Raw genomic sequence first — 14,972 nt, 5'->3', positions numbered from 1 at the left:
GTCAATGTGAAAATTTGGTATTTTGACTAGTGCTTTTACCCCAAACCCCTCTCATCTCCCCCACAGCCTATTAACGCCCTCCGTTCCTCAATCTCCTCTGCTGAGTACGATACAATGCCTCTCTCGCTCATAAATTTTCACTTTCTATATGTATACGTTTGTATGTGCTAGTATGCTTACAAGAATCTTATTTTTTGGTATATGTTTTGATTTTATCATTCCTTTGTGTTATCTAACTGATAATTCTTATAGACTCGATTAATTGAAATTCCGTTCAGTATAATGGATGAATTATAAATCACCAAAATAAGATATAGAAATACGGCCATCAGTCGTTGCCAGTTTCATTGCTTCGTAAACCGAAGTGAAGTGTTAGGTGAGTTAATAAGTTATAAAATTTTAATTCAAGAAAAAAGAGAATATCAGTTGTACAGACCCCTGCCTTTAGATGAGAAAACACTCTGGCATTTGCTTACTCTGTTGTAATGTGGTTTATTTCAGTGCTTTGTTATGGTCTGAGATCACGGCACAACATACGCAGCATAATGTATAACATTCCATTCCTGCAATTTTCTCCTCCCTGAGTTTCTGTGTTTTTGCTCGGATTTTTTTATTTAAGGTGTACAATGAAAAATAAATATTTACCTTATGAGATTTTAAAAATTTTTGAAAATACAGGGAGGTCTATGCAATTGTCATGAACTGAACTTGCTCTTTATTATTCCGCAGCCATCTAAACCTTGCTCTTTCACAGCAGCTTCCTTGTCACCACTCCAGACAAATTCTCTCGAAGGCTCTTGCGTGGCAAAGTTTGCAGACTCAATCTTTGCATCCTTTTCTGCAGCGAAGCTCTGATTTCTACTTATGGGATGCAATTTTGCATCTTCACAAATGCGCAGCCCACCTCCTTTAATGCTTTGTGGTGTGTTGTCAACATTTTATACGGTACCCATTAACCGTTCAACGCTATTCTCAGGCAAGAAACCTGTACTTTATTCTCTCCGATTCCAGTCGTCACATTGTGCTGCTGTATTGAAAACATGTGAACGAGCTGGTGGAGATTTTATTAGCGTGAAAAGCCCGAATTTTCGGTTAGAAAGGTTGCCACCCAGAAATTTGTATGCTATTAAGTCAGAGGTTTTAATTGATCGAGAATGGAAGAATACAAGCCCGAGGGCCGGTCTTGAAAAGGTGAATGGGAAATGGAAGCTTAAGTGGTATTCAGAAATGCTGCGAAATTGTGCGGCAGACTTGTGTTTGAGTGAGGGTAGAGCGATTCATGGGCAGATAATTAGGAATGGGACAGAGCCCGATTCACACTTATGGGTTTCTTTGATTAATTTTTATGCAAAGTGCAGAGCTTTGGATTCTTCACGTCACGTGCTTGATCAAATGCCTATAAAGGATGTGGTGTCATGGACTGCTTTGATATCGGGATTTGTAGCTTTGGGGCATGGGATTGAAAGTTTTGAATTGTTTTGTGAGATGAGGAGGGAGAATGTGAGGCCTAATGAGTTCACTTTGGCAACAGTATTGAAAGGTTGTTCAATTTGTTTAGATTTGGAGTCTGGCAAACAATTGCATGCAGAGACTTGTGTTTGAGTGAGGGTAGAGCGATTCATGGGCAGATAATTAGGAATGGGACAGAGCCCGATTCACACTTATGGGTTTCTTTGATTAATTTTTATGCAAAGTGCAGAGCTTTGGATTCTTCACGTCACGTGCTTGATCAAATGCCTATAAAGGATGTGGTGTCATGGACTGCTTTGATATCGGGATTTGTAGCTTTGGGGCATGGGATTGAAAGTTTTGAATTGTTTTGTGAGATGAGGAGGGAGAATGTGAGGCCTAATGAGTTCACTTTGGCAACAGTATTGAAAGGTTGTTCAATTTGTTTAGATTTGGAGTCTGGCAAACAATTGCATGCAGATGTGATTAAAATTGGTGCACTTTCAGATGTGTACGTTGGTTCCACTTTAGTTGATCTTTATGCTAAGTGTGGAGAGATGGAATATGCAGAAAATGTTTTCGTTATGATTCCAGAACAAAATGCTGTGTTGTGGAATTCTTTGCTTAATGGTTATGCCCAAGCGGGTGATGGAGAGGCAGTTTTGAGACTGTTTTGCGGAATGACGGAATCAGAGACGAGGTTTAGTAACTATACATTGTCTATTGTTTTAAAAGGTTTGGCTATGTCAGGTGATCATGGAGCTGGTCAGGCTGTCCACTCAATGGCCATTAAGACAAGAGGTGAACATGATGATTTTATATGTTGTAGCCTTGTTAATATGTACTCAAAATGTGGGCAGGCAAATGATGCACTCAGTGTGTTTAAGAGGATGGCCAATCCTGATATTGTAGCATGGAGTACTGTTATTAGTATCCTCGATCAGCAAGGTCAGAGAAAAGAAGCAGTGGAGCTATTTCACTTGATGAGGAATTCTGGTGTGAGGCCTAACCAGTACATGAAATTTCAAGCAATTTATGAGGGACATCATGTTTTTAATGCAATGACTCACTGGGATGTTGTTTCATGGAATGCCCTTTTATCAGGATTTCATGATGATGAAATCTCTAATCAAGGGCCCAAGCTTTTCAAGCACATGCTTGCTGAAGGTTTTAGGCCCAACATGTACACATTTATCAGCATTTTGAGGTCTTGTTCCAGCCTCTTAAATGTCAAATTCAGGAAGCAAGTGCATGCACACGTAATTAAAGAAAACTTTGAGTATGATGGTTACATAGGCACTGCTTTGATTGACATGTATGCCAAATGCGGGGCCTTGGAAGATGTAGAAGTGGTTTTTGGCAGATTGGATGAGAAAGACATCTTTGCTTGGACCGTTCTCATTTCAAGTTATTCACAAGCTGATCAGGGAGAGAAAGCTGCTTGCTGCTTCAATCAGATGCGGAGGGAAGGTGTTGAGCCCAATGAGTTCACCCTAGCTAGCTGTTTGAGGGCTTGCTCCGGAATAGCAAGCCTTGAGAATGGCCGGCAGCTGCATTCTTTGGTCATTAAGGGTGGGCAGTCTTTTGACTTATTTGTAGCCAGTGCATTGATCGATATGTATGGAAAATGTGGGTGCATTGAGGATGCAGAGATATTATTTTATGACATGGAATCAGGCGATACTGTGTTATGGAACACAATTATATGTGAATATTCTCATCACGGGCAGGGTGAAAAGGCTCTTCAAGCATTTAGGACAATGATTGAAGGAGAATTGCTTCCTGATGAAATCACATTCATAGGAATCCTATCTGCGTGCAGCCACATGGGATTGATTGAGGATGGAAGAAAGTACTTTAACTCGATGAGTGAATTGTATGGAATTACTCCGTCTATTGAGCATTATGCTTGCATGGTTGATATACTTGGTCGAGCGGGTAAATTTGATGAGGTCGAAAGCTTCATTAAGGATATGAAACTAACTCCAAATGCCTTGATCTGGGAAAATGTTCTAGGGGCATGCAGAGTTCATGGCAATGTGGAATTAGGTGAAAGAGCGGCAGAAAAACTTTTTGAAATTGAACCTCAAACAGATTCAAACTATATACTATTATCTAACTTGTATGCTACCAAAGGGAGGTGGGATGCTGTTGCTAAGGTCAGGACTTCCATGTCCAATAAGGGTATTAAAAAGGAACCTGGGTGTAGCTGGGTTGAGGTTGATGCGCACACACATGTCTTCTTGTCTCAGGATGTGTCGCATCCAAGGCTATGGGATATCCATCAAAAGTTGGAGGAGTTGAGACACAAACTTACTGAAAAAGGCTATGTGCCAAACACGAAGTATGCACTTCAGAATGTACCAGACAAGGAAAAAAGCGAAAACCTGTTACACCATAGTGAAAGAATAGCTTTGGGTTTTGCACTTATAAGCAAGATTCAAAGTGAAAAAATCAGAATCTTCAAGAATCTTCGTATTTGTGGAGACTGCCATGAATTTATGAAGCTCGTCTCAGGCATAACAAATCGAGAAATTGTTGTTCGTGACACCAGACACTTCCACCACTTTCAGAGTGGCACCTGTTCATGTAACGATTATTGGTGATTCTGTTATTTAGGCATTTGAGTGGTATATGTGCAAGTGTGCAACAATCCAAGATAGTCAAGTTTTGAGCCCAAGCTATCAAAATCAATGGAACAAGCACGGAATTGTCTTCTTCCAATGGGCATTACTTCAGAAAATGTTGCCCACCATTTTGGCGTCACAAGGCAGGAGCAAGATCAGGCTGCCGTAAGTTGAATAGATCTGTCAAATTGATGGTTGCTTCAAATTACCTATGTCCTTAATGACTTCTTAACTATTTTCTCAGGTTGAATCACGTAGAAAAGCTGCTTTTGAAACTGCATCTGGGAAATTTAAGGAGGAGATAGTTCCGGTGAAAACTAAGGTGACAGCTTTCTAAAATAATTCTTAAAACTGTTCTTGTATTGTTTTTATTTCTTTTCTTCCTTCGAACATCTTTGGCTCTAATTTACATTTCATTGTTCGTTTTGGATGCATTTGACAGTAGAATTTGTTTACCAGGGAATGAGACATTTGAATAGTTGAATTGGATTGAATTTAGTGCTCTTGGTATTTTACTTCACATGCACAAGTTTATGAGACAAATGTCTGCCTTTATTATGTATTGTGTTTTTGGGCAAAAAGAATACGGCTTTTCCAATATTCTCCCAGCGTTGGTGCACATAGATGGAGAAACCATTATGGGCATAAGGTTTTGTCTTGGAGCTGTATTTAGCCCTTAGTACCCGCACAAAGAGACACTACTTTAGGGCAGCGTCTTTGACGCGCTCTCTAAAGGCTTGCTTTATGAAACTTATTTTTCTTTAATATTTTGTTGTTGAATAAATTTGTCATTTTTCTGTTAATTAATTGTGCTAATAATAGAATCCATTTCACAACTCATTTTTTTCCCCCAGCAGATATAGTAGTATCTGTTTATATTTCATGTATGTCTGGTCTTGCATGTTTGAAATTGTGAGTTGGATTTTGTGGGTATTCAGCAAAAATGGTAATTAATTTATTTTCTTGTAAAATTAGTGTTCTGTACATATAATATTAGGATACTGGTGTGTACACATCCATGTCCATTTGTTGATCCACGTATTTCTGTTTTTAATGGGATGCCAGAGTTTCAAGAGTCTGAAGGCCAACTTTCTTGGTAGAATTTTACAGTTTGAATGTTGATGTATTATAACTTTTGGTCCAGAACCTCAATATTCTATCTCGGTGATTTTGTGACTGAAAAATATATGGTTTTTGGTCCAAAAATTTTAATTTGACAAATGAATAAAAGTCACTGAAAATCAACCGGGGATCTTGTTCTATTAAAAGCTGTGGAAGTTTTATGGTAGTTGTCTTTTCACCCATTTAAATGTGCATGCACGTGATTTGATTTATTTTTTATGTTATGTTTGCTTTAATATAATGTGGGTAACATTGGTCAATGTTTCAATGCATGATTAAAATCTTGTTATTAGGATTTGTGGGTGGCTCTCTCTTTAGCCATATGTCTGTTACTCCCAGGAGGTTTTATTTTTTGTTTGGGTATTGATATATTATAATTTGTTGTCAATAACCTTAAAATTCTATCTTGATGATTTCTTTCCTGAAAAATGTATGGATTTGGTTGAAAGATTTTAATTTGACTATTAAATTGGAGAGAGAAATAAATAAAATTCAATTTGGGATCTTGTTCTGGTTGCAGTTGTACAATATTTCTGGTATCTTTGTTTCTCAATCATTTTAATGTAGATTGGGTGCCTTCGTTTGCTTGTGTCTGACATCAAGCTTGAATCATGAGGTGGCAACTGGTTGGCTTGGGTTAGATCTGGGCAGGTTGGAATTAGGTTGGTTATGGGTGGGTTGAATTTTAGGTTGGATTAACCTGCCTGACATGTTTCATCCCAAAATTAAATGGGTTGAACTTAGGTCGGATTAATCTTCTTGAATTGTCTCATTCTAGCTGAAAGTATGAATACTGAAGTTACCTTGTATTTTTTGCCTTTTGCTATATACCTTGTGTGGAAGCATAGACCTTTGGCACGTGATTTTTTTAACGTTTCTTCCAGTTCTGTTCTATTTTACCTTTTACGATTGAAAAGGTATTTTACTAAAGAAAGAAAGAAAGAAAGCCAGAGTTAGAAGTCGAAGAGTTGTAGTGACTCGCCATTTTCGATTTTTTTGTTATATGTTGCAGAAATTTTTACCTGTATTTGAATTGGAAGTAGTCTCTGGCAGATATCAAAAGAATATGTATAGCAGTCTTGGAATTTTCTCTTTGATAAATTTGCTTGAGTTTTTGAGCTCTCTGTTTTAGAAGAATAGATACCTTATTTCACAAATTTCAATGTATTGTGTGGCATTTATTTCAAATGTGCATTAACTGTCGTCTTAAGAGTTAATTGCAGGTTTTGTGGAACCCAACTGACACTGAACTGGCTCTATATATAGCTGACATGTATGATTATTTTCCAAATGGGTAATCCCAGATGTAGGTGTGGTTTGTTAATTTTTGGTTTTAACTATAGTGTCTCCTATTTTCAGATGATAGAACGGCGCTTCAGGAATTGAATGAGAAATGGGGTTCTAGCGAGGATTCCATATCGAAGATTATTGAAAAGGAATATAAGAATTTGCCATGGGTGCACTTAACATTACTGAAACATCATCTTGAAAAACTTTGTGAATCTGGGGAAGTTGTGACTCGTGGCCAGAGATATATGCTTGCCGGTGCAATTCCAAATCTGATATCAAGCATAAGACATAAGAGGAAGAAAAGAAGGAAGAAATGGAAACTGAACTGGGATTGGAAGAGGGAACGATAAAGCTGCGTAAGAGACGTGAGTCTAAGCAAAAATAATCGGCAAAAAGGAGATCAAAATGAAGTAACTGAAGACCACAAGGAATCTGGAGGCCTAGAAAATCATTTGAGTGAAAATGCAATGTATGGGAAAGAGGAGCAAAAAGAAGAGGATAAGGAAGAGAGGTTGCTATCATATACCATTAGAGAAAGTAATGATGATTTTGATCCTAGCCTTTTGTCCAATGAACCTCCCAGTAACATGGAATTCTATGAATACAGGTATTTGGAGAAGGTGAAACCACAGCAGCAAGAAGGGGACAAAGGTAAAAATATCTGTCTTGAACTTTCAAGTCAGAAGCCTCTGGGTTTGGAGTCAATAAGAATTGAGCTTCACAGTAGGATGGAATTTGATGAAAACAAGTATTTGGAGGGAGCAAAACAGCAGCAGCAAAAAGGGGACAAAGCTGAAGATAACTGCCCTGAGCTTTCAAGTCAGAGGCCTCCTGACTTTGAGTCAATAAGAGTAGTGCCTACCAGCAGGATGGAATTGGATGAAAACAAATATTTAGAGGCGACAAAATACAGCTGCAAGAAGCGGACAAAACCAAAGATAACGGCTCTGAACTTTCAAGTCAGAGGCCTCCTGACTTAAGAGTCAAGTTGAGAACTATTGCCATTAGGGATCTACTCTGTGAGTGATTTTGGTGCGCAAGAATGCCCCTTTGTAACAAAAAAAATTGCACTTGTTAGACAGTAGCTCAGAAAAGCTTGATTCTGCTGAAGGTGTGAAATTGGAACTGACTAATATGGAGCATTCAATTACTCAGAAGCCTTTGATATTTGGACCACTAAAGAATAGATCAGTTGGGCCTACAGGGCTAGAACTTGTGAGTTCCAAAGGGTTTTGTCAATCATTGCGTAACCGTAGGCTGCCTGAACCTAAAGAAGCAGCAACTATGCGTTATATGGAAGTGTTGGCTTTTCCAAGTCAGAGGATCAGCATTTGCCACAGTTAAAGCTTTCAAATCTGGAGCGTGTTCAGGATCAACAGAGACACCCAAGAACTCTACTAAATTACCAGATCAGCGAGTAAAGCTCCGTAGTTATAGAAAGCAGCATGAACCTGAACAATTTAATCTTTCAAAATCAGATGGGAAGGAAGGAGTACAGTCATTTGTTAATGAAACCTACAAGCTGGCAGCTAAGAAATGTGATAGAAGAAGGAAGACAATGTCCTAGCAAGAAATTATTGCATAATATGAGTGATGGAACTGGCATTAAGAACATGCAACAATAAGCACAACTTTAGGAGTAAAAATAAAATTAGATTTTGATTATTTTGAATAATTTCTTGTATTTTAATCTTTTGGTGCTGAGCTTGAATCTATGACTGCCAATCCTATGACTTGGGAAGGAGATGTCAATCCAAAAGTATATTTCATTGCTTTCATACAATATAACTTACACAAATTTTATTTAGTGGAGTTCCATAGTCATATTTTTCATGTTTGACGTCTTATATACTCCAGGTAAAATCAATGGAACAAGCACGGAATTGTCTTCTTCCAATGGGTGTTACTTCAGAAAATGTTGCCCACCGTTTTGGTGTCACAAGGCAGGAGAAAGATCAGGCTGCCGTTAGTTGAATAGATCTGCCAAATTGATGGCTGCTTCAAATTATCTATGTCCTTAATGACTTCTTAACTATCTTCTCGGGTCGAATCACATAGAAGGGCTGCTTCCGCAACTGCATCTGGGAAATTTAAGGAGGAGATAGTTCCGGTGAAAACTATGGTGACAATGTTCTAAAATAATTCTTAAAATTGTTATTGTATTGTTTTTATTTCTTTTCTTCCATCGAACTTCTTTGACTCTAATTTGCATTTCATTGTTCATTTTGGATGCATTTGACAGTCTAGAATTTGTTTACCGGGAAATGGACATTTTGATAACTGGGTTGACTTTGGGGTGGTGACAGATGATAGAGAAAGAAGCAGATGGTGTTTTGAATCTTTTGAACTCTTTTTTCTTACAATTGATTTTAATGTTTGCTTGGTATATTTAATTCCTTTTCACTTTCTTAGATTGTTCGGTTTATTTCAATCCTACTGGATCTAGGTCGTTGGTTGGGTTTCTTCTTATTAGGTTCGACCTTCTGCTTGAATGTGTTGATGTAATTTCTATTTATCTATTCTTTGTTCGCATATTTTAGGTATTAAATTTTATTTTCTTTTGCCTTATTCTATGTTAGATATGAAATAATTTTTGACATATTTGTAGTTAATAATTAGATACATAGTGCATTTGGAGTACGAAAATCAACATCATCCATAAGAAAGAATACTACAAGATAATGATTCCAGAGCTTGGACCATGTACCCTTAAAATCACATTCTACGATCTCCGTGTGAAATACCATAGTCATCATAGTAGGTAATCATGTCTAATCTTAACTATGTTACATAGATTTGTATATAAATAGACTCATATTAGATGTCAATCATATCATCATCATTTGTTTCCGCTTGTTCATGATGTATCATATAGGTGATTTTGTTTCCTTTTCTTATAAGGTTTATATTTATATGTATTACATCATCCATGTTAATTTTAGGCAAGAATATTGGGATTGCATTTGAAGAAGAGTTTAGAAGAATAGAATGACCACCTAACAAAAGAGAAGGTAATTACGTTGTTTTGTAGACCTAGGATGATAGCTTTTGAGGCAGTAATCAATTTGTTGAATTCGATTATTTTGTGTTTAGTAATGGAATTAAAAAGAGTGAAAAAGGAAGGTGATCAATTGAGATTTAGGCTTAGCGTATTATGAATAATTATATTTTACAGTTAGAAGAATATCACAATCAGTTCTTCTGAAAGGGAATTTGTTACTGTTTTTTGGCAATGAATCATAAGAAAGGAGTCTGCAGAGACAATTCATATCCTATCATTTATATTTTACCTAACAAATTGACTTGATGGAGGGGTATGTGATCTAGAAATGAATAAGCAGGTGTGGAATGTTTAAACAAATTGAAGGTTCTAAAATTGGCTCAGAAAATCTTGATGGAGAATTCGTATTTGAGAAGCCCTTTTTATATAATCCCAACATTAAAACTCTGCCTATTTAATTGTATTCCTAATATTTCTATAGCAAGTTTGGAAGAAAGTGGCAGCTGTTAGATTGGCTGCTTCTTTAAGAATGCATGTCTGTTCAATGACCACCATACACTTATATTTAACATTCACCTGTTGCACGTTTTCCTCACTAGTTATTAGTAAATTATCTCAAAGCTAATCTCCTATTTCGATGATACATGCAACTGGGTAGAAAAGAAAATACTGATCTATATTATATTACTTTTGTTTTCCTAATTATATCTCCATGCAATCATGACTGAAGATTTAATGGTAAATATTGTTATATGTTCACTATTTTAGCATTGAAAAGATGATTAACCATTGGAGATGCTGTATGTTATTGTTGGTCTTTGATATCTCATGAAAAATCAGATGACCTCAGATAAGGCTGTGGTAAAATGGGTTGTTGTGCACAAAAGAAAGTGTAACCTTTATTTCTTTTCGACATTTGCGTGCAGAATGGTTAACAAATTTCTCTTCACACGAACAATATACTGTTAGCATATTTCGCTTGGGAAACCTAAGCTGCATTAAGGTTATCTTTTGCTATTGAACTTTTATCTCTCACGAATGTACTTTTATTATTGATTAATTAGTTGCATAGGGAAAGTTGAATGCTTCAGAACGTATTTATGTTTCAATCGTTCAATACACCTTATGGATCTGACTAATTTGTGATCATCAAAGTGGTAGGCTCAAAATATACTACTTGTTAGCTTTCTAATTCAAGATCTTTGAAAGTGCTAAGTCCTATATATAAAGTGCCATTTGGAATGCTAAATGGACACATTTGTGTAGTAGTATAATTGAACATTCTGAGTTAGTGAAATTCTTTTTTTATGTTCTTGTAGCTACATTTTATTTTTGTCTCAAGTACCTTCTCTGCTTCTGAAGAATCATTTATAACTTTTATTCTCCTTTATCATTTGTATTTTTATTTATTTGTCTGTAAATAAAGTAGCATGTGCCAACAGGGATCAGGCTTTTATTCTCCTTTATCATTTGTATTTTTATTTATTTGTCTGTAAATAAAGTAGCATGTGCCAACAGGCATCAGGCTTTTATTGGAGTTCGATCTATTTCCACTTAAGTTGGTAAGAATCGTTATTGAATTTCTATGTGCTATATTGTTGAAGCTTCCTTAATATTAGCAAAACTTTTTTTTTATGATCAACCTGAACTTTTCATCGTTAATTTTTTTGATGATCAACTTTAATATGCAGTCTTTAACCGAGTGAAAAGTGTTAGGAATATTCAGAAAATTACAAAGGCAATGAAGATGGTTGCCGTGTCAAAGCTTCGTGCAATTCAGACTAGAGCTGAAAATTCATGTGGCCTATGGCAGCCGTTCACTGCTCTTCTTGGCGATACCCCAAGTAAGTTTCATTAAAATATTTTTATTTACATATCAATCCTAGAGTTCTTATTAATTTATGTCCTTACTTACACATGCTTTTAGATGTTTCTGTTCTTTTTTTGGTCTCTGCCCTTAAACTTTGTATGCAAAATCCTTCTACATGAGTTGGTCCCACTCACTGTAAACATATTTTTACATGTGGTGCATTTTAGTAAATTGTTTTGGTGCTGCCCTCTTGCTGCACAGCAATATAATGTGAAAAAGTAGAGGTATGGAAGAAAAATGCCGTAGTCCTCTTTGTGAGGTGGTGGATGTATTCAAGATTGTACAAACTATGGAGATATCAACCTAATGAGATCACAAGATGTACTGGGGAATTATGAGAGACAGTGACTGACTATAATGTTTCCGAGATCTACTATGAAAACAATTTACAAACTTCTGACATTGATGAAAAAGTCAGGCAAGACTACATATGGACCAATACTTAATTAGGGATAGCAATCAGAGTATTTTACAAGTAGGAAAGGTTGCACACATCCTTACATAGCGTTAGACATTTGTCTCAAAGATCTCAACCTTGATGAGGGTTTCAAGTATATTCCCGCTTCCATGAGGAGACAGCATAACTAAACTAAAAATACAAGTTCTACACCACGCTGTCTGTCTCTCTCTGAGCCTCCATCACCACCCAGCTCGGCTTCTGGTGCAATTTGTGCTTATTTGTATTGTTTGTAGAGGCATGTCATGTTACCACTCCAGAATAAGGGATCCCTTTACTATAAATTGATGTTGCCATCTATAATCCATTAATACTGCTGACATATTTCTACAATTTCTCTCGGGTGTATCTTTCACACATCTAGCTTCTTAAGAGAATGCTGGATATTCTTTTCTCGGCTATGATTTTTATAAACGCCACACTCTTTATTCATTGAACTTACTGCATGATTCCAGTTCCAGTGATAGCAATGACTTTTCCGGTACTTACCTTTCCTCATGTTTTGATGTTTTAGGGGTTGATGTTAAGAAGAATTTTATTGTTACAATTTCTTCTGATAAAGGTCTTTGTGGTGGGATTAATTCTACGTCTGCCAAGATAAACAGGGCTCTTCATAAATTAAACTCTGGTATATTATAAATTTGTTGATGCAGTGGACTTCATTTTTTTCCATTGGCGAAGTTTTGTTCATTATTTTTCATTCTGGTACTTGATAGGTCCTGAAAAGGATAGTATACGTCGTTTTGAAAGAGAATGCCAAGGCCCAACTTGTGAGGGATTCCAAGAAAGACATCGAGTTTTGTATAACTGAGTTGCAGAAGAATCCCCTGAACTACATCAGGTTTGTCTTTTGAACACATTTTCAAGAAAATATCAAAGAAATCATTCTTGCAAATATCAAAGAAAACATTCTCCTTCGATTTTCATAAAGAATCCCAAGTTTTTGTCCGTGTTCTTTGTAGTCAAGACTTAAACGTTGGTGTAAAAATGAGCTGAGTATGGTCGAGCTTTGTTTGGCTAGATAAGGACCCGCCATGATGACATTTTGCACTTCATCTATAAATTTAGCTCTGTTTGATGGCCATTATTTGGGAATAACAATGTTTTGAATAGTGAATTTTTGGAGAATATTTGATAAAAAAGTAGGGAAAAGTTTTGAGTTTACATGCAGAATATCTTATTGTGTGAATGTGTGGTTGAAAATGAGTACATAGAAAGAGTTTTGAAAAAAAGCCTATCAAACAGGGGCTTGGTGGACACCTGCTTGCACCTGACCTGATTGGGACAGGCTTAATGGTGGCAATCTATTACTGGAAACTTGATTTATTCTCTAATTTGACAGTCCTGTATGCAATGTTTTCCTATCTGTGAGCTGCCTTTGCAGCTGCTTCAACTTTTGCCTTAAATTGTTTGATGGACTAAAGACACGTGGAAAAACATTTAATACAATTTTAAACGTAATTGTATCTTTAATTCTTACTGGAATTGTCAGAAATAAGAAATTAGAAACCCCGTGAATCCTGTTGCTGGAACATATATTTCTCTTTCAACTCTTCAAGTTCTGTTTTTGGCACTGCAGGTGTCTGTGCTTGTTCCATTCAGTTTTGTCATTTATGCCAACTGCTGCGACTGTATCATCTCCAGAGGTCATCAATGGCGTGAATTTAGCGACTTGAATCTTTATATGAGTGCTCTCTATTAGGATATTAATTCTATTTCATGCTAATATATGTTGTGGAGAGAGAAGCTGAATCAGGGGGAAAACTTGAGGAGTTGGATAATTATGAAATTGAGGGTGGCGAAACAAAGTCAGAAGTACTTCAGAACCTAACAGAGTTCCAGTTTTCCTGAGTATGGTCTACCTTCATTACCATATTTTGATTGGAAAAAACCAGGCCAAGGATATAACCCACACTTTAATTTTCTGTCTAATATGAAATGCTTTTAATGTTTTCTTCAGGTCATGTTCAATGCAGTCCTAGAAAATGCTTGCAGTGAACAGTGAGCTAGAATATCTGCAGTGGACAACTCAGCAGAAATACTAGAGACATGCTTGATCGCCTCACACTCACCTATAACAGGTTTGGTCTGAACCGACTCTATCATGATGCATGACTGATGCACAATATGGGACGGCATATGAACAAGATTTTAGCATCTTTTTTTCTTTGTACTGCCTTACCGTCCAATATTCCCGAAAATCCCTGCTAAACATGCTTTACCAATATTTTCGAACATGCACCTGGATAGTATAGAAATATGATTAACGTTTTTGTATCATGGCGAATTTTATGAATGACTCCCCTCTGCTAATAGCCCTCTTATTCATTATTCTAACTGGGATCTTTGCCTTCTGTTCTGTATTTTTATTTTTATTTTTTATTTTTTATAGAAGAACCTGTCAAGCATCTATCACTACAGAATTGATAGAGATTATTTCTGGAGCATCAGCACTCGAGGGCTAATTCAATAAAGCTTCTGCTGCCCCTCTTGGACGTCGATGAAATAAATTATTTTGAACACTGTATTGCATTTTTTGTTACTTGTAGATTTTCTTCATTAATAATCTCCCCAAATAATCTTTTGGGGAATTATTGTGTTTACGATTTGAACTTTTTCTGAAAAATCATGTTTACCTCTTATTGGTTTGCTCGGTTTCTATCAAAGCATTTATCTGAACTATTACAATGTTTTGAGGACTTCTATCTTTATACTTTTGCACATTAGTTGTGTTTTATGGACCATCTTCTTAATGTCATTGCCTCTTGAGTCTTGACCTTCCCAATTGCTGCTCTTGGGGACTTCTCTTGAAGTGATTGATGTTCATTGGGGTATCAAATTACCGTCTGATACCGAATTCCGAAATTGATGTTTATATCATATGCTTCGATATATTCTGCACATTAAAAACAGTTGCTGGAAGCATACATATCAACACTATATCCGTGCCATGGGACTGTTTGGGCCCATTTTTCGTTTTCCGTTTTCGAAAACGCGTTTGGTCCGTCGTTTCCGAAAACGCATTTTCGAAAACGAGTTAAAATTTATAATTGAAAACGTAAAACGATTTTTTTTCGTTTTCAGCGTTTTCAGTTATAAATGTCGAAAACGCTCAAAACGTGGAAAACGGGTCGTTTTCGGGGAAAATAAAAAATC

At 36.5% G+C, this 14,972-nt stretch overlaps 1 protein-coding gene across 1 annotated transcript; it reads left to right on the top strand.

Annotated features, from left to right (window-relative positions):
* Positions 1–37: 37 nt before the first annotated feature.
* Positions 38–14,506, top strand: LOC111372188 (pentatricopeptide repeat-containing protein At2g03880, mitochondrial-like). Its single transcript, XM_022994398.1, has 11 exons — positions 38–104; positions 730–1,287; positions 1,629–4,241; positions 4,321–4,398; positions 6,558–8,247; positions 8,346–11,333; positions 12,331–12,444; positions 12,533–12,657; positions 13,396–13,667; positions 13,777–13,897; positions 14,209–14,506. Exons 2-3 carry the CDS (start codon positions 865–867, stop codon positions 4,053–4,055), a joined length of 2,850 nt encoding a protein of 949 aa, XP_022850166.1. The 5' UTR covers positions 38–104; positions 730–864; the 3' UTR covers positions 4,056–4,241; positions 4,321–4,398; positions 6,558–8,247; positions 8,346–11,333; positions 12,331–12,444; positions 12,533–12,657; positions 13,396–13,667; positions 13,777–13,897; positions 14,209–14,506.
* The last annotated feature ends 466 nt before the right edge of the window (positions 14,507–14,972 follow it).

Source organism: Olea europaea, chromosome 23, assembly GCF_002742605.1.
Source record: "Olea europaea var. sylvestris chromosome 23, O_europaea_v1, whole genome shotgun sequence".
Lineage (NCBI taxonomy): Eukaryota > Viridiplantae > Streptophyta > Magnoliopsida > Lamiales > Oleaceae > Olea > Olea europaea.
This window is presented reverse-complemented; position numbering and strand designations above follow the sequence as displayed.